Source organism: Dipteris shenzhenensis, chromosome 8 (genome assembly GCF_047967505.1).
Source record: "Dipteris shenzhenensis isolate YYH24624 ecotype China chromosome 8, Dip_SZ_1.0, whole genome shotgun sequence".
NCBI classification, from domain to species: domain Eukaryota; kingdom Viridiplantae; phylum Streptophyta; class Polypodiopsida; order Gleicheniales; family Dipteridaceae; genus Dipteris; species Dipteris shenzhenensis.
In genome coordinates this window covers 33,056,526-33,082,970 of record NC_141603.1, presented here as the reverse complement: position 1 = coordinate 33,082,970, position 26,445 = coordinate 33,056,526, and the positions used below count along the sequence as shown (strand labels likewise).

The 26,445-nt window shown below is 47.4% G+C and overlaps 1 protein-coding gene across 1 annotated transcript in view; it reads left to right on the top strand.

The window, feature by feature from the left end:
* The window catches only part of LOC147899403 (3-hydroxyisobutyryl-CoA hydrolase-like protein 5), a 175,211-nt gene that overhangs the window by 146,900 nt on the left and 1,866 nt on the right, over positions 1 to 26,445 (top strand). The window contains exon 12 of the mRNA XM_087378585.1: positions 14,921 to 15,022. Coding sequence (XP_087234711.1) covers positions 14,921 to 15,022 — 102 coding nt within the window. The remainder of the gene's footprint in view (positions 1 to 14,920; positions 15,023 to 26,445) is intronic.

Below are 26,445 nucleotides of genomic sequence, written 5' to 3'. Positions count from 1 at the left end.
TGTGGAAGGCCCAAAAAGCCTATGAGACCATAATGAGAGTACACCTCCTATAGGGAACTGTAGGTGTCTATTACACCTCCATCAAAACTCCATGTGGCCATGTATCATATGTCATGTGGTAGGCATGAGTAACCTACTCTTTGCATGTTAGACTAGGATCCCGTCTAGAGTCATGAAGTGTCTTAAACATGTCTAAGATCTGCTATTGGCATCCTCTACTCCTCTTTTGTGGGGTGTAATCATGGCGTGTATATAGTCTTTGTAGAGATATATACAACGATATGGTGGTGTAGGATAGACTAGGACTTAGTCTATTTTAGAGTTTTTGTGTGCTCTAGTACTTGCCATGTATCATATGTCATGTGGTAGGCATGAGTAACCTACTCTTTGCATGCTAGACTAGGATCCCATCTAGAGTCATGAAGTCTCTTGAACATGTCTAAGATCTGCTATTGGCATCCTATACTCCTCTTTGTGGGGTGTAGTCATGGGGCCTATGTATAGTCTATGTAGAGATATGTACAACGATATGGTGGTGTAGGATAGACTAGGACTTAAGTCTATTTTAAAGTTTTTGTGTGCTTCAGTACTTGGACTATATATACCAAGTACTTGTACGTCATTTGGTTGAACATTTCAGTTGTAGTTCGCTTGTGTTCACTTCTTGTTCTCTTGTATTCACAACTATTCTCTACATGTGGTATTAGAGCTAGTCCTTTCAGCCCTGTCACTTGCTTCACCATTCTCCTGCGTGCTCCTGTTGCACTTCTGTCGCGGAGAAGAAGTTAGTTCTTGTTGGTCGACTTCTCTTTTGGCTGTCCTGAGCTCCCACGAGCTTCGCGTGATCTCGAGCTTCAACTTGTTGCAAGATTTTCCACCAGGAAGCATTCCTCAGTTGGGTGACTTCGTTTTGCGTCGCGCGCGTATTTTTTCCGAGCACTTCTAAAAACCGGTAGTTCTATAGCTGCGTCAAGTAACCCAAAGGAGTTTTGAGGAGTTGTAATGGGATTTTACCCCCCTTACGTGCTCTCATAATTTCATTTGGAGCAATAGATCAGAAGATACCAGCAATATCATTTACGTTTTGCTGATTTTTACTGATTTTCGTACATTTCGCCTGCCATATAGTCCCGGACAGCTGCCTCGCCATCCGTACAACCATACACCTCGACTTTGCAGCCCAACGTTAGGAAATGGAGTAAAGTTGAGTCAGTTTTTGGTTTGTTCTAGTGAGTCCTAGTGTGAGTTTTAGTCTAGTGTGTCCTATGGATGCCACGTGTCACATTGGGAGTTATCCCATATGCATTGGTGTTCATATGTGTGTGTGTGTGCTACTTGTCACTTGTCACATCAATCAAGTATCAAGCCTACAAGCTCTTTAGTCTACATGTGAATACTTTCATTTTGTTCATTGCACTTGCTATTTCATTTCCATTTCATTATGTCTCTCTTTGAGTATCATTATCTCTCTCCCTAGCCTACCCTCTCTCTCTCTCTCTCTCTCTCTCTCTCTCCCCGCTCAGCCCCCCCTCTCCTCACCGCTCAGCCCCCTCCCTCTCTCACCCGCTCAGCCTCCCCCCTCCCTCCCCCGCTCAGCCCCCCCTCTCGCCCACTCCCCCTCTCCCCTCTCCCCTCACTGCTCAGCCCCTCTCCCCGCTCAGTCGTCCCCCCTCCCTCACCCGCCCCGCTCCCCCTTTCCCCTCACCGCTTAGCCCCCCCTCTCCCCGCTCAGTCGTCCCCGCTCCCTCACCCGCTCAGCCTCCTCCTCTCAGCCCCTCCGCCTCAGCCTCTCTCTCTCCCTCCCTGCGTAAGCCTCAGCCCCGCAAGCACACTCCCTCCCTGTGCAAGCCTTTGTTGGAAGGGAAGGGGGTTTAAGGAAAGTCTTAAACTCTTCTCCCCCCCCCCCCCCCCCCGCGTGAATAGACTTACAGCAAGTGTCCTTAAAGTGCAGTGCAGGAAACAGAAAACAGAGTAAAAAGGGGCAAAAAGAGGCAGTTTTGAGCACCATGGCCCTTAGAGGCAGTTTTGAGCAGAACTTCCAGGAGTAAGGAGATGCCACAAACAAGGAGCTCCACCATGGCCCTCCAAGGAGCAAAAGTAGAGAAAGATAAAAGCATAGGCAGCAGTACAAGAGCCGAAGAGGCAAGTTCTTCTTTACCCTTAACATCTCCTTCCCCACCACCTCCAACGACCTCCCTTGCCTCCACCCCAACCCTTTCCTACCCATCTACTTTACTCAATCCTCCTGTGGCTCCGACCCCATCTCCTTTACTTCCATCTCCCCCATCACTTCCGGTTACCTCCCTTGCCTCAATCCCAACCCTTTCCTACCCACCTCCTCTACTCAATCCTCCTCCTCTCCCTCCTTCAGTTTCACCTCCTCCTCTTGCTCCCGTTCATTCCTCCCTAGCCCTTTCCCTTGCTTATTCCTCCCCTCTCCTAGTCCCTACCCATCCTCTTCCTTCCTCTTCCTCCCCTCCCCTAGTCCCTACCCATCCTCTTCCTTCCTCTTCCTCCCCTTCCCTATTCCCTACCCAGCCTCCTCCCTCCTCTTCTTCCCCTCCCCTAGTCCCTACCCAGCTTCTTCCCACCGACCCTCCCTTTCAGCCCCTTCCTCCCCTAGTGTAGGCTCTTCTTCGGTCCCTGACTCCCTACTTCCTTCTACCGGATCTCTCTCTTCAGGACCTCCATTTTCTGCACCCCTCCTTTACTCACCTTCTTACCCTCTTACCCCCTCATCCTTGTACCCCCTCTCCCCTTCACCCTCCACAGCGGAAGCAGTCCTGGCAGATAATCTGCGATTGAGAGATTTAGTTATGCAGTGCATGGAGACTTGCAGACTTCAGGGCGCTGCGATTCAGTCTCTCACAGCACAGATACACACACTGACTGATCAGTTATCGACAGTTGAGAGTCATAGATCTGATCAGGACTCCCATATTCGCCAGCTTCATACCAGAGATATTGATCGGGACATCCAGTTACGGACACATGCTGAGCGCATAGTGCAGCTGGAGGCACGCATTCAGGAGCATGTTGTGGCATGCGATGATCGCCTCCAGCAGCTGCATGTAGCTCCTCCAGCTGGTGCAGCAGTTGAGGAGAGGTTGGCCACACTGCAGACAGAGGTACAGAAGACCTCAGAGTGGGTGGACGTTGTGCGTAGAGCCCCACAGGCCCAGCAGACCACAGTCTCTGAGACTATTGCCGAGAGTCAGCGGCGAGCTCAGAAGGCCCTCAACATCCGCATCCGCGGAGTTGAGCGATCAGATACGAGATCAGCCATGGATCAGGCGACAGATTTCATATCTGGGACACTCGGAGTTCAGGATCATGGCATAGTAGCTGCATATCGAGTGGGCCGAGATCCAGCACGGCACCAGCCACTTATCATCAGATTCAGAGATGCTGAGGCCCGTCTCGCAGTATTACGAAGGAGATCCAGATTGAGGGATTATCCACAGATTCACATGGATGAGGACCTTACAACTCTTCAGTGGGAGGAGCATAGACGTCTCATTGCACAGAGGGATGTTGCCCGTCGTGAGGGCAAGTGGGCCGTGATCAGAGAGGGCAGACTTTTGATAGGAGCTATGCGATCTAGACTGGCTGGAGCCCACAGTTGACGACACAAGGCCTATGGGACACGTAGTCTGCCAGATAGCTTGAGTTTCGCAGTTTGGAACTGTAATGGTTCCCTCACAGCTCAGCCTGGCAACTTACGAGAGGCCTTTTTTGATCAGGACATCGTCTTCTTTACAGAGACCCATGAGAGCCCAGAGAGAGGCTTGCCGCAGGTGACAGGGTATGCCTGGGAGTCTGTCTTTCGACAGCAGACTAGACGATCAGGAGGAGTCAGAGGATCTGGCAGTGTGGCAGTTCTGTATAGAGAGCATCTCAGATCGATACTCACAGTCATGAGGAGAGACCATCGGGCCAAATATCTTTGGGTACGGATCAGGAGACCCCCCCTGAGAGACTTGTTTATTGCAGTATGCTACTTTCCCCCGAGACAGTCTCGTTATGCCTCAGATGGACCAGGACAGTCACCTTTTGAGGATTTGTCAGCCGATGTATTGGAGTACTCACGCCGCGGAGAGGTCATCCTTTTAGGAGACTTCAACGCGAGGACATCAGACAGACAGGCAGAGATTTTGGACTTTGCTGAGGATCCAGTCTTAGTTCCAGCTGCCCCAGATGAGAGTTTTCCACGCTTATCTTCAGATAGAGGGGTAGAGGTGACAGATCAGGGACATCGCCTATTGGAGCTTCTCTCATCGCACGGCATGGTCATTTATAATGGACTTCGACAGTGGCCGCATTCATCCACAGCCACATGTTTTCCCTTCGTGGGTGGTGGTACGAGCGTCATTGATTACGTCTTGGGTCCCCCGACTTTGATCCCTTTTGTACATAACCTCACAGTCGACCCTTTTATGCCTTCAGCCGATCATGCACGTCTGCACTTTATTCTTACCCAGATTCCTCATGCCCCCCCTTCTAGACATCATGAGCGTCAGCCATACTATGAGGTTCATTTTGACCACCAGTTTGATGATATTTATAGCCAGCACCTGAGTGGTCTTCTCCATCCGCACCTTCTCGATGCCCTACCCTCCACACAGGATCGGTGGGACCTTGTACATACCTCCATCATCTCGGCAGCCCACAAGTCCTTCCCCGTCACTTGCCACACATCCAGTCCTCCACCAGTCGGTCTTGTGCCTTGTAATGGATGGTATGATGAGGAGTGTAAAGAACTCCGCAGGAAGCTTCGCCTTGAGACACAAGATAAGTCTCCCCTCCTCATTGAGACCAAGAAGAGTTACAAGCGTTTGGTGCGACGCAAAAAGTGCCAATTTCTAGCCCGGAATGAGGAGGAGCTGAGAAGTTTACTTTTCAGCTGTGATTCCAAGGAATTCTGGAAGAAATTCCTTCGCTTGAAATCTCAAACTCCTCTTATAGACCCGCAGGTTTGGCTTGCCTATACTTCCACTTTATATGATATTCCAGACCAGCCACAGATCGACTTATCCCATGTGCCTAGACCCACCTCCTCTGCCTTATTCTCATCCAATAGTGTCCGAGCAGCAGCTCATCGTTTGAAGACTGGGAGAGCTAAGGACCATGATGGATTGCAAGCGGAGTATGTAATCCATGGGATTGATGCCTTAGCTACAGTCCTCTCCCGTCTTTTTAACAAGTCCATTTAAACAGGTCTTCCACCTAGTTGGCTAGAAAATACTATAGTACCCATACACAAGTCGGGGGATCCTTTGGAGGCGTCGAACTACAGGACCATTATGATTGGCCATGTCATGGCCAAGATTTATGCGACCATTCTAGAAGGACATATAAATGACCATGCCGAGGCGACAGGCATGAGAGCTAGAGGGCAGGCAGGATTTTGTGCAGAGCACTCGACTCTAGATCGTATCTTCACACTCAGGGCTTTGATTGAGGAGGGGAAGTCACGTAAGCAACGGCTCTATTGTTGCTTCGTGGACTTCAGAAAGGCATTTGACACTGTGCAGAGCACTCGACTCTAGATCATATCTTCACACTCAGGGCTTTGATTGAGGAGGCGAAGTCACGTAAGCAACGGCTCTATTGTTGCTTCGTGGACTTCAGAAAGGCATTTGACACTGTGCCGCGTTTCAGACTCTTCCAGCGACTTCGTGACTTGGGATTCAATGGGGAGATTCAATGGGCGATCATGGCCTTGTATGAGAGAGTCACAGGTAGAGTCAGGACACGGGCGGGACTGTCGGCGGAAGTACGCAGTACGATAGGGGTGAAGCAGGGGTGTCCTTTGTCTCCGACACTCTTTGGTCTCTATATCGATGAGTTAGAGATGTACATACAGACGATGGGTGGTACAGGTTCTTTACTGGCAGGATCCACGATACCGATTCTCCTCTATGCAGATGACGTGGTTCTTATTTCTTCCTCCCAGCAGGGTTTACAGGCACATCTCCATGCACTCCACAGCTTTTGTCAGGACAGAGGGTTGTCTGTAAACCTTGGGAAGACCAAAGTCATGGTCTTCAACATGTCATACCAGGTTTATAGGAGAGGCGAGTTCTCTTTCACATTTGATGGGCACGAGGTGGAGCTAGTCAGGGAGTATACATAATTGGGTGCCACATTTAGAGGTCCAGTCTTCACCATGACGCATGCAGCACGAGATAGGATCAGTAGAGGGTATGCCGCCTTGGCTCTTCTCGAGAGGCAGTGTGCACAGTCACATTTTCAGCATCCCGACACGAAGTCCTTACTTTTCGATAAGCTGGTGAGACCTGCAGTCATGTATGCTAGCCCCTTTTGGGCAGGAGATCTCAGTGTTGCAGATTGGAGACGAGTAGAGAGGTTACAAATCATCATGTTCTCCAGATTGATCAGAGCGAAGCCCACGGTACTGCATCAGATTACGTTCGCAGAGTTCGGAGCTACACCCCTAGCGCTAGATGCAGCATTTCAGTCAGTTACATACTTGCATAGGATCAGGGCGCTCGGAGACTCAGCAGCAGGCAGAGCACGATTACCGTGGCTAGCACTGACATCCTCGCAGATGTTAGCAGAGAGAGGTCATACTTTTTGTTGGTACCACACACTCTCCACATGGCTCACCTCGCTGGGCTTGGATATGGATAGGCTGCCACCATTTCGATACAGCATAGATGCCCCTCACCTCCCTCTCACTCGACATGAGCTCAGCCAGGTTATCAGGGCAGATTTGTTGCAGCTACACACGTTTCGCACTTGGGTTCATCCCACGGAGCTTCCTACGAAGATGGCCACATATCGTGACCATTTTCTCAGGATTTCAGAGGATGGCTTCATCATATCCCCAGGATATATCGGCGTTCATATGTCGCACTCACTCAGGATTGCCTTGGGCCAGCTCAGGGTATCTTCCCACAGATTAGACGTTGAGGCCGGCAGGATGCGTCGTACAGCTACCGGACATAGACCCAGGCGAGAGACTAGGATATGCCCTTGTTGCACTATGGGGGAGGTGGAGACTGAGGAGCACTTTGTTTGCAGATGCCCTTTATATTATGAGATCCGTGGCAGATTCCACTGTTTATTTTTGGGCACGGATTTGGACCTCTCTCTCGGATTATGGAGTATGAGGATCAGTATTGCTTAGCGTTGTTCATCAGGGAGATCACCAGATACAGAGAGAGATTCCTCAGAGAGCACCGTCGCATCCCTGCCAGAGACCTGGTTATTCATGAGGAGCAGGACGAGGCGCAGGACCATGAGCACAGAGATAGCCCATCTTGCCAGAGAGCACCGATGGTTCCACCCCGAGGATGTACATATGACATGATCCGGCAGCACCGCAGGATGATCTTACACAGAGGCCGTACCCGTCGCTTTATTTCTAGACGACGGAGGATGATGGCAGATTTTCGGAGGAGATTGCTCCATGGAGACTTGGCACCGCCAGCAGCCCATTTGACACTTGCCCAGATCTTCACACTCATGGCAGGAGGCATGGTCGATGGCCATGACTTCCATCATTTCTTTGGATCACAGACCCCTTAGGGAAGACGATGTTCCTCATATTTCATATTTTACATTTTGTATCTAGGCATTTTTGGTACTCTATTTCATTTCATTTTGTATCTAGGATTTTTGTAGCCATTTTTGGCATCTTAGCGGTATTACGATGAGGCCACCTAGTTGGCGCATCGTTGATGATGTATTTTCCTTTCGGATGATTTTGTGTCCCATAGGCCATGTATGGCCTTCCGTGGACCTTTAATAAAATTTCTTTCTTTCTTTCTTTCTCTCTCTCCCTCTCCACCATGCATCTTCATGTGGTATAAGAGCCTCCTTTCCTACCTTTCCCTTCTCCATGCTCAATTTAGAGGATGAGGGAAGCCCGCAAATGGAAGCCATCCTCTCCTTCATGATTGAGCTCCCTTCCAGTCCTTTCTCCCCATCTTGTTCTCTTCTCACCCTTAGCCTCTCCATGAGCTACTCTTCTTTCAACAAATTCAAGATTGGAGCTGCTGCCATTGGTGAAGCTGCTGGTCTTGGAGCTCTTCATTGCGAGAACTTTACTCTAGACTCCTTTTTCAACAAGTTCGTGGCCTCTCTACCAGTTGCCACACTGTTTTGGATGATTTAGGGTCTGGTTGAGGTCGTTTTTCACCTGCCGCCTTTATCTCGACAGTAGCCCACCTCTATTGCTACTGGACGACACTCTAAACAGCAAATCCAGTGTTGAAATCTGAGAAAAACAGTCAAAATTGTGTTTTTCACCTAAAAGTCGAGTTTTGAAATTCCAGGTTGGATACTCAGTATTTTTTGGGGCTTTCATGATTAGAGGGCTCCTTAGTGTTGCTAGGTCACTTTCCTGCAACAAATTTTGAAAAGCCCTAAATTTTTGAAAGCCCTAATTTTTTACCCAAACCCAAATTTCCAGAATTTAGGGCTTTTTTGAATTTTGCAGTCCTTCGGCATAATTGAAGCCTCCAACATGTTTTTCTTTTAAGGATTTTTAAAAATTAATGTAATTTCATTACTATTTGGTACATTCATTTGGGCATTTTGCCTCCTTTGGGCATAATTACTCAAATTTGAGGCTCCATTCCGATCTTGGTGACTCATATTGCGACATTTTGAGAGTCATCGTGTGATTTCTCCTTGTAGCTGCTCCCATGGCCGACATCGACATATCATTCGAGACATTCTCGCCATAGTCTTCACCAACAAACTTCTTCGGATCAAGATGTGCACTCTTATGTGTAGCAGCTACTTATGGTCATTTATGGGTTCTCTGCTCTTGCTATGCATAAAATGAATGAAATATCTTTTTATTTTCTATGATTGGGGTCAATAAAGGTTCTCTACCTTGAGTAGTCCCTCTAAAATGAATATTTGAGGTGTCAATAAAGGTTCTCAGCCTTGGGTAGTCCTCCTAAACTGATGTATTGATATTATATTTGTCACGTGTGGCTCCATGTCCCTCATTAGTTCCTAGATCCAAAAGAGGGATGTACTGTGGGAGCCATGTATTGGCTTTGATAGGTCTATTTATCAGGCCTGGCATGTGAGTTCCACGATGTTGGTGCATTGGTCTCCTAGACCTCTGAGTTGGTCATGCATCCATGCATGATGAGCTTCTGAGCCATGCTAGGTGAGCCTCTGAGTCTATACCATGTTCACTAGCCTTTGAGCCATGCTCACTTGCCTCTAAGTTAGCATGGGAGCCATGTCTAGTTCTAGACCGTCATTGCACAGTTCGATGACCGTCATTGTCATGTTTTGTTCTTGGTTCCATTCCAATAGTCACTCACCTTTCCTCCATGTGGGGGTGTTAGGAAATGGAGTCAAGTTGAGTCAGTTTTTAGTTTGTTCTAGTGAGTCCTAGTGTGAGTTTTAGTCTAGTGTGTCCTATGGATGCCACGTGTCACATTTGGAGTTATCCCATATGCATTGGTACTCATATGTGTGTGTGTGCTCTATATAAAAGTTGTACTTGTCACTTGTCACATCAATTAAGTCCACTGTAGAAACATTTAATAAAGATCGCCTAGAGGCCATGACCATGAAGCTAAGAGACCAAATGATGCAGGCCATGGAACAAAAGCTTCACATGTCTCAGCCACCACCTCAGACTTATCCACAGCGAGAAAATGTATGGTGTCCATACTGCATGGCCAATCATATAGCAAATGAATGTGTGGTCTTTAGAGCTAGGATGAATGCACAAGCAAATCCATCGCCAAGGTTGTGGTGTCACATCTGCGTAGTCGGCGGATAAGACGAAAATAGTTGCATCTTCAACATGAGCAACAACATGCCCCGACCTCAATAATACCAACTAGCACCCATCCCAGTGTACAAGAAATCAGCACCTGCACAAGCACCCCCATCTCTGAGGCTGAATCATGTTCCCGTCGAGACCCAAGTCCCGCAATTACTTAGGAATCCAAATCCACGACCATATCCAAGAGCTCCAAATCCAGCTCCTCCGGTAGTTCCAATACAACAACTTCAAGCCAAGGAAGTGGAATGTGGAAGGAGCAGAAGGTTTAATACCAGTCTATGCGAATCAAGTTCGGTCCAACACATATCAAGCGCCAATCAAGTGCTACGATTGTGGAGAGAATTACCAGCCAGAATCTCCCAAGCTGTGTCTATTGAGACATGAGCAGCTCTGAAAGGAGTGAAAGGAACATCCTGGATAGAGCATGACTCCACAGAGTGTCGTCGTATAATGAAGAATGAGTCTGAGTCATGTCCCTCGAAAAACACCTAAGGGCCATTAGTTAGACAACCATGCCACTGATCCCCAAGTCATGAAGAAGGGTGTTTTATAAAATATGCAAAGAATCCTGGCAACACCCCTCCAGATCGTCCTCGCCTGTCTACACTCCCAAAGGCAATGCTGAACTGACTCAACTGTTGCGTGGCATCGAGGACAAAAAGGGTCATCCACGAACCTGAATCTCCACAAGTTCACTGCAATCCCTCCATGAATAGAAAGCCAAAAGAAGAGAGTGATCTTCCTATTTCCAAGGGATTTCCAGAGTCTCCTCCAAAAGTTTTTCTGCACCTCTGCAGAAATATGAGGAGCTCTGGAGGGCCTCCAACCTCTACTGCTAAGCTGAAATCTCCTGGCATTTATGACTACATAGAAGAAGCCTTAAAAAATCTCATGATGCTGATAAGATTCTTGTGTGAGAGGCGAAGGATGAGAAGGAAATTGGCTACGTGGGCCGAGCGTTAGGACTTGAGTACTTTCACCATCTTGATGTGAAAGTCACAACAGCAAAGAATTGGCAGACACTTGAAACACTGCTCGGTGTTCGCATGAAGCACTCGAAATCAAATCTCAAACAAGATTTGTTTGATCTCCAAATATGTGAAATCCGAGACACTTGGGAGTGTTCTTGAACAAGATGCAAGATTTGTTAAGGCAGCTGAGTGATCTTGGAGCTCGGCGGGTCGAGGATGAAGACAAGTAGGCAATTCTTTTGAGAAGCTTACCTCCTGAGCAGTTCGGTGACGACGATATGGACTTCCTTGACTATGTAGGGATGTTGTTGAGCAAAGAAAAGCGCAACAACTTGTCCGTATATGATACCTGAAGTTGATCACCTCCGTGATCAAGACTTTTCTTTCTGAACTTGGCAAGGTAGTGTTAACTGCCGGGATTCTTTCAGCTTAATGATGAAAGCCTTTATTGTTGTCACTAACAATCAGATCATCTACATACCAAAAGCAATGGTAATGTCTTCCTCGTCGAAGCTGCCTTCCCTCTTTTTTGGGAGGATAGCCTTCTTGGAAAATGACTCTATTGTCCTATATATTTCACATTTGCCCTTTTCCCTTCCCTCCATTGAAGGAACATGGTGGAGAGAGGGAGAGAGAGAGAATAGGCTAGGGAGAGAGGAAGTGATACTCAAAAGGAGACGTAATGAAATAGAAATGAAATGACTAGAGCGATAAACAAAAATGAAAGTACTCACATGTAGACCAAAGAGCTTGTAGCTTGATACTTGATTGATTTGACACTAGACAAGTACAGCTCTTATATAAGAGCACACACACACATATGAACGCCTATGCATATGGGATAACTCCCAATATGGGCATCCATAGGACACACTAGACTAGAACTCACACTAGAACACACATTTTTGACTCACTTTGGCTTCATATTCCAACACCCCCCCATGAAGGCAAGGTGAGAGACTACTGAAATGGAACCAAGAACAGAACATGACAGTGATGGTCTAAGGTGAGGGACTATTGGAATGGAACCAAGAACAGAACATGACAATGATGATCATCAAACTGTGCACCCTGTAACTCAAAGGCTAAAGTCTGAGCGTGTTCAGAGGTTGATCCAAGCACTCTCATGGCTTGAGACTCAACATGCTCAGAGGCTCACGTTATAGCATGGCTACATGACCAGCTCATAGGTCTAGGAATACACCAACAGCCTGGAACTCGGCCAGGCCTAATAACGAGACCTATCAAAGCCAATACATGGCTCCCACAATACATCCCCCTCTAAATCTATCAAAGCCAATATAGGGCTCCCACAGTGCATCCCCTCCTGGCTCCAAGGGCTAATGAGAGACATGGAGCCACACACCAAAACAAAATAGAAAAATACATCTTTTTAGGAGGACTATCCAAGGCAGAGAACCTTTGACTCAACAAACATGATTTATTTGCATTCATTTTGGGGGACAACCTCCCTAGGGCAGAGTACCCTTGACTCAAACAAGAAAGTAGTAAAAATATATTTCATTCATTTTATGCATAGCAAGGGCAGAGAACCCATGTGCCCGAAGTAGCTGCGGCACAAAAGTATGGCCATCCTGCTCGTTGATGATGTGTCAAAGATGCTCATGTCGAGAATGCCTCGGAAGATGTGTCGATGAAGACCATGGAAGCAGCCACTAAGGACAATCACATCATGACTCTCAATGTGCCGATCATAGAGTCACCGAATGCGCAGAAGAGGCTCAAAAAATGAGCGAAAGTGCTCAAAAACATGAGCAAAAATATACTATAGGAGATGACGAGGTGTGAAAAGAGTGTTCCCCGCTGTTGGAAGCCTCAAGTCAATGTACCGAAGTGTCGGTAGAGTCGAAATGACTTGTGGGTAAGCTTGGGAAGCTCAAATGATTGGTGGAGGTCACGGGAGTCCAAATCTGAGAAAAAAATGACAAAAAGTAGCCTAAAACTGCTCGGGATCGCCTTCTAACAAGTTGTACGGACTCCTGGCACTGTCGCGCATCCGCCTGAAGAGGTCCGTACAGACGTACAGCTGCACGAACAAAAAATCGATTATTTTTTCTCGAAATGGTGCGGGACAGGGTCGTTTATGTTTGGGTAGTGCCAAAATGTCAAAAAGCGTCAAAATCAAACCTCAAAAGGTCAAAAAACAGCCGTTGGATTGCTCCAAAACACGTTTTTGGCAGCCAATTGACGAGGAATGTCCGCCAATGCTGAGGGAGAACCACGAACTGATGCGGGAGTGAGCTGAACTCACAAACGAGGACCAGGAGCAATCACTAGGGCACTAGAGTACTTGATGGCGAGGAACCATGGCGAGGCTAAGGGAAGGGAGGCTCTACCTTAGAGGAGAGGGGAGCTTCCATTTGCGGGCTTCTCTCATCCTCTAGATAGAGCAAGAAGAAGGGGAAGGTAGGAAGGGAGGCTCTAATACCAAATGAAGGAACATGGTGGAGAGAGGGGGAGAGAGAGGATAGCCTAGGGAGAGAGGAAGTGATACTCAAAAGGAGACATAATGAAATGGAAATGAAATGACTAGAGCAATGAACAAAAATGAAAGTACTCACATGTAGACCAAAAAGCTTGTAGCTTGATACTTGATTGATTTGACACTAGACAAGTACAGCTCTTATATAAGAGTACACACACACATATGAACACCTATGCATATGGAATAACTCCCAATATGACACGTGGCATCCATAGGACACACACTAGAACTCACACTAGAACACACATTTTTGACTCACTTTGGCTTTATATTCCAACATCCATTACCCTCTTGATGACCTTTTTCTGCTGATCAGTTTGCACAAGTGTAAGATCTTCAGTAATGAATATTGGGGTTCCTTTTGAGCTTGACCCCGAAATTCTTTTCCCTTGTGTCATCCTTTCCCACTCTCCATGCATTCTCAATGTAGGTTTGATCCACCCGAAACTTCCCATGCATATATTTATTGGTTGTCTCCAAAGGGCTGATTTCATCCTCTCTCATCCCCACCATTGTGAGGTTAAATGCTTTAATTTGCCACCTGCTCTCCTCATTAAGAGTCTCTTGGATTTTGATGTTTGTGTCCTCTCACTACCTGAGTCATAAATTGATATTTCTTGGCTATTTTCTTCTTGGAGGTTAAGTGCTTTAATTTGCCACCTGCTCTCCTCATTAAGAGTCTCTTGGATGACTTTTTGAGGTTTGTGTCCTCTCACTACCTGAGTCATAAATTGATCTTTCTTGGCTATTTTCTTCTTGGATGAAGTATCAATCCCCACTTGGCACCCAAGTACCGTGCTATCTGCCTTCGGGATATGCACTTGAAACCTCTTCTCCTAGGTAAGAGGGTTCTCCATTACTGTGAAAAAACTGACTGCATTGTGCCAATTGATACGTGCACTAGAAGCCACACAATACCTTTCATGAGAAGCTTTGACCCTCTTAACAAGTCAACCCTCCAGAGAGGGCACATCCCCACCAGACCTGGACCTTGAGATATTAGTAGTCCAGCGCCTCTACAATCAAAGGCTAAAAAAAAGGGGCTAGATGGCGCCCATTTGTATTCCAATGGATCCCTTGCCTATAAGTGCAGGCATATCATATACTTATGGTCTTCACAAATCCTGGCAGTACTGTCCATATCAAGCATGTCCTGTAATGTGTTTCTTGGGCCCAACAACATAATTAATCAAACACTGATTTCTGACAGATAGATTTCCATGACATGCATGGTAAATTTTATTTATCAAATGTTTTGTGTGAGCTCTTGCAAATTCTATGATCCACGCATGTTTTAAATTTTTGATATCTAGCAAGGCATTTCAATTATGTATGCTCAAGTGCCTTTCTGCTTCTAGATTGACATGGTTAACTTCGTCTGATTTGTTTAAGCTTTTTTGGGCCTGTTAAACCTGCATTCAAAACTGCATCCTGCATCATGACTCTAAGAACAGCTGTGAAATAACGTGTAGCTCTGGCTTGAAGTAATTATATTTTCTTGCGAATAATGTCAAAATTTTCCGTTAAAGGAATAGAAAGCTTGGGGAAATCCTTGCTGCTGTGATGATATGTATGCCTTTTATCCTCTGCTCACCGCATAGGGAAGGAATTTATGACTACTGCACAATCTTATAAATCTCATCCTTTGTCATTTAGGTTACAAAAAGCATGAATATTTCAACATCAAGCTGGGCCGATAAAACCATTGAGATACTCAAAAAATCATCACCAACTAGTCTAAAGGCTACACTGAGATCAGTATGATATCCTCTCGAGAAGATTTTCTTCCCTTTGACATACACAAAGTAAAATCTACTCTTAGGCTTTGAAGCGTAGAAGATTTATCTATGATAAAGACATAACAAATAGCATGGTTTTTTTCTTTATGTCAACAGGATATGGCTGTAAATGATTTTTCTCATAATTCCTTATTTTAATGCATTATGTCTATAGCCATGGTTGCCATTGAAAGATCATGCAAAATGCCTACAAATCGAGAATTCGGTGTCGTGATGTGTTGTGGATCTGCAAATGCAATCACCAAGGGACAGCAAAAAACTTCTTTGCAGATCTTCAACAACTCATGACTAGCAGAAAGTTTGTATCTTGTAGGCTTGCTTCACATTAACTAATGGCTAGGTCCAGATTGGAAAAATGGAGGGAGAATGGAGCTGGAACAGAGAAGAGGAGGGGGTAGGCCTGCAACAAGCTGAGAGGGGGGGCAAATTCGCCCAAAAGGGCCCACAACCTCTTGAATGCATTGTAGGATTGTCTGGGGGAAGTGCACATGGGAGGAGGGCAAGCATGGGTTGAGGGGGGGGGGGATGGTTTGAGTGGTCCCCGGTGTAAGAGGAGTAGCTGCAGGTCTGCCTGGCTTTATTTACCACCACTCTGATTTCCAGAATATTGTCAGAGAACTAGCAGATTGTTAGAGATAGATCAAGAGGAATGTTCTTGAGACATAGAGTTGTTCAAGATCCACCTCAGCTATTCTCACATTTGGATCAACGAGCTGCTTGAGGGAGATATCAACAGATTGGAGTTCAGATTTCATTTGCAGCCGACCTTTTGAATTTGGAAAGGGGACCATTGTTGTCAAGAGATTGTAAAGGACGTGGCTCCTTGCCTTTATCTCTCAAATTCTTACATGTGTTCCATGTGCCAAAGGTAGTCTCTAATCAAAGCCTTAGAGAGCTATGGAAATGGTTGTCTTCCTTTTCATAGCTTTACCCTTCTACTCTGCGCACAAATAAGGTTCTACACACTAGAGAGTCAGATGCCATCTGATGTCCACAATTTGACTCCAAGAATGAAAGTTTCTTGATACCTCCTTGACACATAGAGGTGGGCTTGGTGTGTCTAAGGGGGAGTCTGATCTCTTGCCAGAGGCCAAAGACCACTAGTCTAAGGTACAAGGAGTGTGTGACACTCGCAACTATGGGTGTTGATGCAGACATATTGGCAGCTTCGTTGTAAGTGATGGTACAAAGGATCACGCGGTGATGGTGCAACTAGGGAACTAGTGCAGAGTAGATTGTGGTACCGGTGATGGTGCAAGTGCAAAACATAACAAGTAGAGATGAAATGGCATGAAGTCCGGTCATGTACCACACATCTGGCTTGGACATGTCAACAGATCCCCCGCCTCTATGAATTCACCGTCCTGGTGAATACTGAGCAAGAGGTGTGTGGTTCCTTGTGTGAAGAAGTTGGATTAACTTTCTAATGCAAAAAATAAAAAGGAAAATGAATACAATTACATGGTAATAATGGGCTGCTGCATGATTGAGCCAAAATATGTAAATAAATAGAGTTCTGCCACCAAAATGTCAAAATGACATAATCCACTTGAGCTATGCATCCAAAATAAAAAAAGATGGTGGATGTAAATCAATTATTAGAAAATTGACAGTCGGCCCATAGATGAGATCGGGGTGTCATCTACTTTTAAGACGGACATTTGGATTTGAGATGGGATCTTTGAGAAGGAGAGCATAGTGAGAAAACTAGTAGGTGGAGAACCCAAACCTTTGAGTGACACAGAACCAGAATAAGCCAAGGACGGAACCAGAGGGGATGTATGACCTGCTCACTGAGCCGAGGGGACACTGCTTGTGTGAGTCTCCCTGATGACACCAAAAGTTGCTGTGACCCTGGACTGCACAATGATCTGTGGTGGTGTGTCCCCAATTAGAGGAACACGTACTGTATCACAAGTCAAAACGAGAGCCAATGTGGTTCCAGTTGTATGACTGCTCTGTTGAACTGTAGGCTGCAATACTTCGATTGATGTTGGCATGCAAGGACAGATTCAGATCCAGCACATCTGTGCAAAAGAGGGAGTAGAGGATAGAGGAGATGAAGGAATAAGAACGGAGATGGAACTAACACATAGAGGTTTGGGACTGGAACTGCTGCTGCTCCCCGCTGCTCCTGCTGCCCTCCTTCCTGCTCCCCTCCTTGCTGCCTCCTCCCTCCCCTCCTTGCTTCTCCTCCCTCCCCTCCCCCCTACCTTCTGCTCCCCCCGCCTCCCCCCCCTACTCCCCTCCCTCACTGCTGCAGCCCCCCGCCTCCTCCCCGCGCGCTGCCTCTCCCCTCCCCTCCCTCCTACCTGCTGCTCCCCCGGCCTCCCCCCCTGCTCCACTCCCTTGCTGCTGCAGCCCCCCCCTGCGCGCTGCCTCCTCCCTGCGCACTGCCTCTCCCCTCCCCTCCCTCCTACCTGCTGCTCCTCCCTCCCCTCCTTGCTTCTTCTGCTCCCCCCAACTTCCCCCTTACTCCCCTCCCTCGCTGCTGCAGCCCCCCCCTGCGCGCTGCCTCTCCCCTCCCCTCCCTCCTACCTGCTGCTCCCCCCCTCTCCTCCACTCCTCCTCTCCTCTATCCTCCCCTCCTCTCCTTCCCCCCCCTCCCTCTCCTCCACTCCTCCTCTCCTCTATACCCCCCTCCTCTCCTCTCCCTCCTCTCCTCTTGCTGCCCCCCCTATCCTCTGCTCATCCTCTCTCTCTCCTTCCTTTCACTCTCTCCCCTCATCTGGAGTACCCTACTCTCTGTTAGGGATCTCCTGGGCTTCAGGAAAGCAGACGGGGTTCTTTCTTGTGTTTGAATCGGCCTTTTCCACCTCAATTGACGAATGGGTTCCCACTCAGTCAATCCGTTACCGCCCACACCGGTCGCAAGAACCGTCACTTTTTCAAAAGACGAGCTACAGCAGTTGCAAAAGGATTTGCAGCATGAGTGTTCCACGACTCTCTTGGCACGTATCCATGGCTCCCACCCCTCCAGGTCATCACAAGCTAGAGATTGGATGCTTGCGGCACTTCCCCAGGAGCTCGCCCCCCACCTTAAGGATGTTTGTTTGCTGGGACGAGGTTTCTTTCAGGTGTGCCTAGATTCCCTGGACGTCATGAGAGACCTGATACAGGCCGGGTTTCTATTTCTAGGCTACAAGAGGATTTTTTTGTTTCCCTTTCAACTGGGCTTCGACCCAGTTGAAGAGGACAAGCAGGGAGTTTCTGTTTTCATCAGGTTCCCTGGTCTCCCCTCAATTTATCACCGGCATCTTTCAGTTATTGGCGAGAGGTTTGGTGTGGTAGCAGAGATCCCCCCTCTTTCTGGCGAGCCCTCTTCGGCTGCCGAGGCGGTCAGGATAGACGGAGTGCCTAGGGTTAGGGTCATTGTCCAGGACCCTAATATTTCAGATGACCACATCATGCTACAGCGACTCGATGGGTCCTTCTTCCGTCAGAGATTTGAGGTTGCAGGTCGGGAGGACCAGTGCAGGATTTGCAAATTCTCGGGGCACTTCGCCAGAGATTTCCCAAAGAAGAAAAAGAGGCCCACAAAGCAACCAGCTCTTATTAGCATACGACAGAGAGCAGGAGCAGGACCTACCGCTTCATAAGCACCGCCTCAGACACGGGCTCCCCCCCCTCCTAGGGCTACTCGAGTCCCTCCTGCACCCCGTACCACCTCTGGCCCACGGTGGGTTCCAGTCGCGGTTAGGCCCTCTACTTCAGATCACACATCCACCACTTCGAAGGCTACCCCCTTGGAGCCTCGGGCGGAGACTAGTGTTCAGGAGCCTTGTTCGACTCCACCCCAGGATCAGGCTGTACCTTCCTCAGCAGCCCAGGTTGTTGGCACCTCATCCGCAGCACTTCTTGATCACGACTCAATACAGGTGCCTCCCTCTGTGGATAGAGGGAAGGGGGTCTTACATTCTCTCCCTGCTTCGGTAGGAATCCTTCGTACCCCCTCCCAGGACTGGCTCAACGAAACTCCTTTTCCGCTCTGGAGGACCTCTCTGACCTCCCAGATGATGGTTTTGTACCTTCCACTTTCGGAGAGCCAGCTATCGGCATCCCTTTTGAGAGATCTTTCTCTCTCTCACCTGTGGACTTTCCTCCCCTTGGACCTCGTGTGTATGGCAGGACGGCAACTCCAGTGGAGGGTTCTTTTTCCGCCACCAGGTCGGGTAAGGTATTCCAACCCACTTCCTCCCGCCGATGAGGATAGCCAGTTGGAATATACAGGGATTGGGCGGCATCCCTCATTACTGTCACAGACAGCTGATCAGGAATCAGCTCCATCCAGGTGTTTCAGGTGGTTCCCTAGACATGCTTTTTCTTCAAGAACACAAACTGGATGTCAAAGATTGCTCCAAGTCAGGTAAGCTGCTTTCTGGCCGAACTTTTTGGCTTCCTGCCTTGGGAACCAGAGGAGGTACATGCATATTAGTTTCAAATTCTATTCTCCCTCTGATCATTGGACACGGTACCATAACCCCCTCAGGGCCCAGTGGGTTTTACTTCTGATTGACGGACGTAAGGTTGGTTTCTTCAACCTCTATGCTCCGAACAACAGAGGGGACCGTATTCTATTTTGGAAAGAGTTGCTCTCGTGGACTGACATTGCAAATTCGTGGATTATTGGAGGTGACTTCAACATGGTTGAGGCACCTTCTGATAAGCAAGGAGGCAAAGAAGGTGGTATTCATTCCCTCGAGAGAGCAGCTTGGGATGCCTTCTTGTTCAGATTCAGTGGCAGAGATGTTTGGTCAGATGATGCATTTCATGTTCAGTCTCAGTCACTTTTGTTTTCATGGTCGAGCCATAGGGTGCAGATGCCTATCCATGCCCGTATTGACAGATTCTATGTGGATGACTGGGCTCTTGATAGAGGGGAGACAGTTTGCATTTTGCACCTGGTGTTTCCACTTCCGACCATTTTCCGGTTGTTTTGTCCATCTCAGAGCCCCATCTGAGAGGACGGTCTCACAATATCAGGATCCCCGATGCCTTATACACGGATGAGACCCTCACAAAGGCAGTCTTGGAGATCTGGGTTTCTCACATGTAGGGGGGGTGGCCGGTCCTTCACATGTGGCCACAACACTTGCCAGTATCAACGACTTTTATCACTCCGTTGCTAGTGCTCGACGAGGTGAGATACTCAGACGGGAGATTGGTATCCGCCGGCAGTTAGCAGCCTTGCAGAGGGAGGAGCAAAAACGACCATCTGATGCTTGGGTACAGGGCTCACTTGCAGACATTGCTTGATCAGAGAGCAGAGCATGCCTTCCATGCACGGGAGTCCTTTTGGATACAGATGGGAGGGAGAGTCAGAAAACACTTTTTCTCTACACTTGGTCCCAGACATAGTAGAGAGAGTGTCAGGCAGCTTATTGACTCTGACGGCGTTTTGCAGTCTCATTCGGATACCGTCATGCACTTAGCGACAGCTTTCTATGCCTCCCTTCTTTCCACAGATCCTGACACACAGGACAGAGATATGGCTAGAGATGAGATTTGGCAGAGTTTACCTGTGTTGGTCACACCAGAGATGATATGCTCACTTGATGCACGCTTTACCAACACAGAGTTCAAGAGTGCTCTCTCCGCCCTTCATAAGGGCAAATGCCCTGTTTCCGATCGTCTTACTCCTTTTTTTACAACCTTTTGGGATATGATAGGTGATCATATTACTTCAGCCCTGTAGGGCATTTGGGACTCTGGTGAGATGCCTGACTCACTGACGGAGGGACTCATACACCTTATTCCGAAAGGTGGCAACAGGAATTTTGTATCCCATTGGAGACCCATCACTCTTTTGGCCACTCTGTACAAAATCCTAGCCAAGGCAATCAGGATCCGGTTGCAGCCCCTTCTTTCAGACCTCATCCATGATACTCAAACAGGCTTTGTGCATGGCAGGAGCATATTTGATAATATTTTTTCCTTTTGGAAAGCCACAGAGTGGGCTATGCAGAGCGGGCAGAGGGTGGCAGTTCTACTCCTAGACTTTGAGAAAGCCTATGACAGAGTAGATTAGGGTTTTCTTGAGGCACTCTTCTACGGTTTGGATTTTCAGATGCATGGATTAGAGGGGTGGCCTCCCTTTACAGATCAGCCCACAGCTAGGTTTTGATTGGAGAGGTAAGGGGTGACAGGTTTCAGATTTCCATATCAGTTCGTCAGGGATCCCTTTAGCCCCCTTCCTCTCTCTCTTTGTCGCAGAAGCTATGAGTATCTTCCTTAGATCTCAGGCTGAGCTTTATGGTTGAGATTGCCCTTGAGACAGGAGCAGGAGCTTCTCGCTATGAGTTGGCTGATGACACTACTATTTTTATTGAGGCCTCTTCGCAGTCACTTGATTCTTTCCGGACAGGGCCTTGGATATTTTTTGCTCAACTGCAGGGGCGCACATTAATTGGCATAAATCCTTTGGCTTTTGAATCAGTGATGAGGACACTCCAGGCTAGGGAGTTGACATTTGCTTTTCTTGGATTCAGAGGGGTGTTCCTGTCAGATATTTGGGATGCCATGTAGGATTGGGCATCTCTCCAGCACAGCAGTTTGCCCCAGTACTAGAAAGTATAAGGAAAAAGCTCCTTTTTTGGAGCTCAGCCAAACTCGACCTTGCCTCTAGAGTTATGGTAGTGAACCAGGTTCTCTTGGCCACTGCCTGGTTTGTGTGTTCTTGCTAGTGCCGGTCTAGGGATTTGCATCACTCAGCTAATTAGACCAATCAAGAATTTTTTATGAAGTGGACTTGATGGCACGGCAGATGTTGCAGCGAGGGTTGCCTAGGAGATCATTATTCTCCCTACATGGGAAGGGGGACTTAATATCATTGACCCGGACTTGCAATGCAGGGCATTGCTTTGTAAGGTGGTGGTGAGGGGACTCATGCTTGGGCAGGAACCTTGGAAGGATTTCTTTTTTGGAAGCATTCAGGCTTGCACACCTACCTTAGGAGATGATTGGGTGGACAACCCTCACTGGATTTTTACTTCCGCCCCTCTCAGGTCTCCTGCCTCTCCTCTCATGACTGCCATCCTAAAAGCTTGGGGGAGCTTCAGGAACATTCTTCGAAGGGTTCCGCCCTCTACCCTTGAAGAGATTGATAGGCAGCCGATCATTTGGAACGATAGTATACTTGATGAGCATGGCAGACCTCTGGGCACTTCCCATTATATGCAATGGTTTGGATGGGAGAGAGGCCCCGCCTACACAGTAGGCACTTGGAAGGCTTCTATCAGGCTACCTGAGGATCAGAGGCTACAGTCCGTGAGTCACCTCAGAGGGGTAGCACGCAGGTTTCAGTAGATAGATGCAGCCATCCCGATGGAATGGACAGTTGAGATGCCTATTACTTCCACCACTTGAATGGGAGCTTTTTTTAGGACAGCAGTTTCTCTATAGGTGATCGCTCTTCGAGGTCTCATGGAAGATGCTCTGGTCTTTGACGTTGGGGATGGAGGTATACTCTCTAGATCCACGGATGATATTCTTCTAGAGGTTGCCTTTCAGCCTGCCAGGATTGCTGGTTTTGTGGACCATGGAGCGGGCTTGCAGTGGTACTTGGACCCTGACCCTCTGCTCTTGGCCCTAGGATCTTGGAGGTTGTGGTTATATGGAGATGCACCTATCAGGTGCTTGCAGTGGGACCCAGGAGAGTGGGAGTGGATAGATCATGGTCACCGAGAGAGAGGGATTCCCTTCTTTCGTTTCACGGTTGGTAATGCCAAGAGATTTCAGCTGAGCAGTAGAGGTTGGGTTCCCTCCAGAGCCCCCCATTGGGATAGCTTCTTCATCACCGCAGATTTGCGTAGGAATTTCTGGAGGAGGATCTGGAAATCCCTCAGAAATAAAAAGATCACTCTTTTCTTTTGGCTTTCTATTCATGGAGGGATTGGAATGAACCTGTGGAGATCACGATTTGGGGCTGATCCCATTTGCCCTCGTTGTCATTTTGCAGAGGAGTCAGTGCAACATTGCCTTTGGGACTGCAATCAAGCGCAGCATTTTTCATACTTTCCCTTTCTTCATGACTTGGGGCTCGGTCGCATGGTTATCCCTTACTGGGCCCCAGGTGTTTTATGAGGGTGAGCCTTCTTCTTGGGCACTCTCGATCCGTCGACAGGTGATAGAGCCCTGCTCTCTTAAGGAGGTACCACATATTCCTTTTAGACCTTCACATGTTTCAGTGGACACCTCTTGGGAGATTTTGGCTAGCATTTCCTCTTGGCACATTTGGAGAGCCAGATGCACAGAGGCCTTGGATGGCACCCAGATACACCCATCACAGGTGTTCACGGGTATTTGGAGTGACACGGTTCACACTTTGATAGCCATATGGGCTAACATGCAGGGCCCTTCGCGGGCAGCCTCTTCTAGGAGGACTGTATTTCTTGGAGTTTGGAGGGGTTCTCCCTTTTTCTCCGAGGTTGCTACCGGATTGAGATGGCACTATCAGCCCCAATCCTTTCTTTTTGGCTCTTGAGCTTTTCATGCATTGCATGGTGTATCCCTTATTCCCGTATGGAGCTTGCTCTAACGGTTTTCTTTAATACTTAATAGAAGTCTCTTTTTTGGAAAAAAAAAAGAACAGAGATGGATTGTGAACACAAGAGAACAAGAAGTGAACACAAATGAACTCCAACTGAAATGTTCAACCAAATGAAGTACAAGTACTTGGTATATATAGTCCAAGTACTAACACACAAAATAGACTAAGTCCTAGTCTATCCTACGCCACCATATCATTGTATATCTCTACAAATCCTTGGGTCATCCTTTTTGAAAGGTAGTTAATGTAACTTTCCAAATGCACACCCTTCACACACCTCTTGAACGGGCTGCTGTAATTTTGGCAAACCTTCAACCATATTATGATTATGCATGTACAGAAAAGCTCAATGATGCGCATGACCAAACCTTTCATGCCATAAATCACTAGGAGTAGCATATGAGACAACCAAAGCATGCTAATTATTGGGCTAAGCATCAAGTGTGTAAAGACCCATGCATAAGTGCCTGTAGCCACAATCTCATACCCTTTCTTTGAATCCTTGATCCTGCATTAATCATCCTGAAATTCCACAAGCAAGTGCTGATCATGGGCAATGGATGGAAATGAAATGAGATTTTTTCTGGAGTCTAGAACATACCAGACATCACGGATATACTTTTTCTTTCATGAATCCAAAAGGATGGGAACATCTCCCACTCCTGTAATGTCCTGAGATGCATCATTCGCACAAGTAGCATGTCTGCCATGAACAGGTTTGATTCCCACTCTCCCGTGTGCTCCTGTCGCACTTCTGTCGCGGAGAACCAAGTTCTGTTGCTGGGTGAGCCATTGTACCAGCTTCCGTACCTATTGTCTCGACCTCCTTGCCCATTTCGGCCGTACATCAGCTCTGCACGCTGCTCTAGCCCGCCATTTGCGCCTACATCAGCACCGTACTAGTCCGTACAAATGTACATACTATTTTTGTACAACCCGCCATGAGCACAGCCTTGCCAATTCCGTACAGTTCGAACAATTGTCCAAAATCCGTACATGTTACATGCCCATTATACAGTCAACTCCATGCTCCTGTAGCAACTCATTGCCTCTGCTCCCCGGACCTGCATACCTGCCTCAGCTTATTAGAATAAACTGAAATATTCAACCAAATGAAGTACAAGTACTTGGTATATATAGTCGAAGTATTAACACACAAAATAGACTGAGTCAGTTTTGGTTCTAGTGAGTCCTAGTGTGAGTTTTAGTCTAGTGTGTCCTATGGATGCCACGTGTCACATTGGGAGTCATCCCATGTGCATTGGTACTCATATGTGTGTGTGTGCTCTATATAACAGCTGTAGTTGTCACTTGCCACATCAATCTAGTATCAAGCCTACAAGCTCTTTGGTCTACATGTGACTACTTTCATTTTGTTCATTGCTCTTTTTATTTCATTTCCATTTCATTATGTCTCTCTTTGAGTATTATTATCTCTCTCCCTAGCCTACCCTCTCTCTCTCTCCCTCTCCGCCATACACCTTCATGTGGTATTAGAGCCTCCTTTCCTACCTTTCACTTCTCCGTGGTCAATCTAGAGGATGAGGGAAGCCTGCAAATGGAAGCCATCCTCTCCTCCATGATTGAGCTCCCTTTCACTCCTTTCTCCCCACGTTGTTCTCTTCTCGTACCTTAGCCTCACCTTCGGAAGCTAAGGAGCTTGGTTTGCTGCCCGTAAAGGAGCAACTCGGTCACCATTCTTGTGTGGGCGTCTTCGTAGAGAAAAAAGACAGCATTTTTGCTAAAAAACAGTCCATTTTTTGCTCATTTTTTTGGGGAGATGTTTCTACTGCTGGTCGCCCTAAAAACAACCTCATTTGGATCCCGTTTTTGAAGAAATGACCTACTTGAAAAGAGTTGCTGCTACATCGACCATTGGCATCCTTTGCCCTCGGTTGAAGTACCATTTGCAGCTTCCTATTGCCTCGATTGGTACCCCCGATTTGTTGCTCTATCTGCCACTTTTGCCCATGGGATTTCTACCTGTGGGAGCTAATAGTCCACCACTTGTGGGAGCTACTAGTCTAGCGCTTCTGCCCGTGGGATTTCTATCTACCACTTCTGCCCATGGGATTTCTACCTGTGGGAGCTACTAGTCCACCGCTTCACTACCTCAGATCAATTTGATACCATGGAGCTTCGTCCTCGTGAAGAAGTCATATCACCCAGGGAGAAAGCATTGGCTCGTATCGGTATGAGGTTGGATAACAAATTCCTTCGTCACTTTGATCCCACTGCTTCAGCCACGGAAGTCAAAGCCAAATTTCCAACAAATCTTTATGCCACATCTACTAGATCTCACCGCCGACGAGCTTTATCTATTGTTTAATAGATAATGGTTAGGAGTACTCTACCTTGGATTGTTTCCCAAAAATGAATGAAATAAATTATTTGTGTTGGGTCAATAAAGATTCTCAGCCTTGGATAGTCCTCCTAAAATGATGTATTTGTTACGTGTGGCTCCATGTCCCTCATTAGTCCCTGGAGCCAGGAGGGGGGTGTACTATGGGAGCCATGTCTATTTATTAGGCCTGGCATGTGAGTTCTAAGATGTTGGTGCATTGATTCCTATGAGTTGGTCATGCATCCATGCATGATGAGCCTCTGAGCCATGCTAGGTGAACCTCTGAGTCTATACCATGCTCAATAGCCTCTAAGCCATGCTCACTTGCCTCTGAGTTAGCATGGGAGCCATGTCTAGTTCTAAACCATCATTGCACAGCTCGATGACCATCATTGTCATGTTCTGTTCTTGGTTCCATTCCAGTAGTCACTCGCCTTTCTTCCATGGGGGGGTGTTAGGAAATGGAATAAAGTTGAGTCAATTTTGGTTT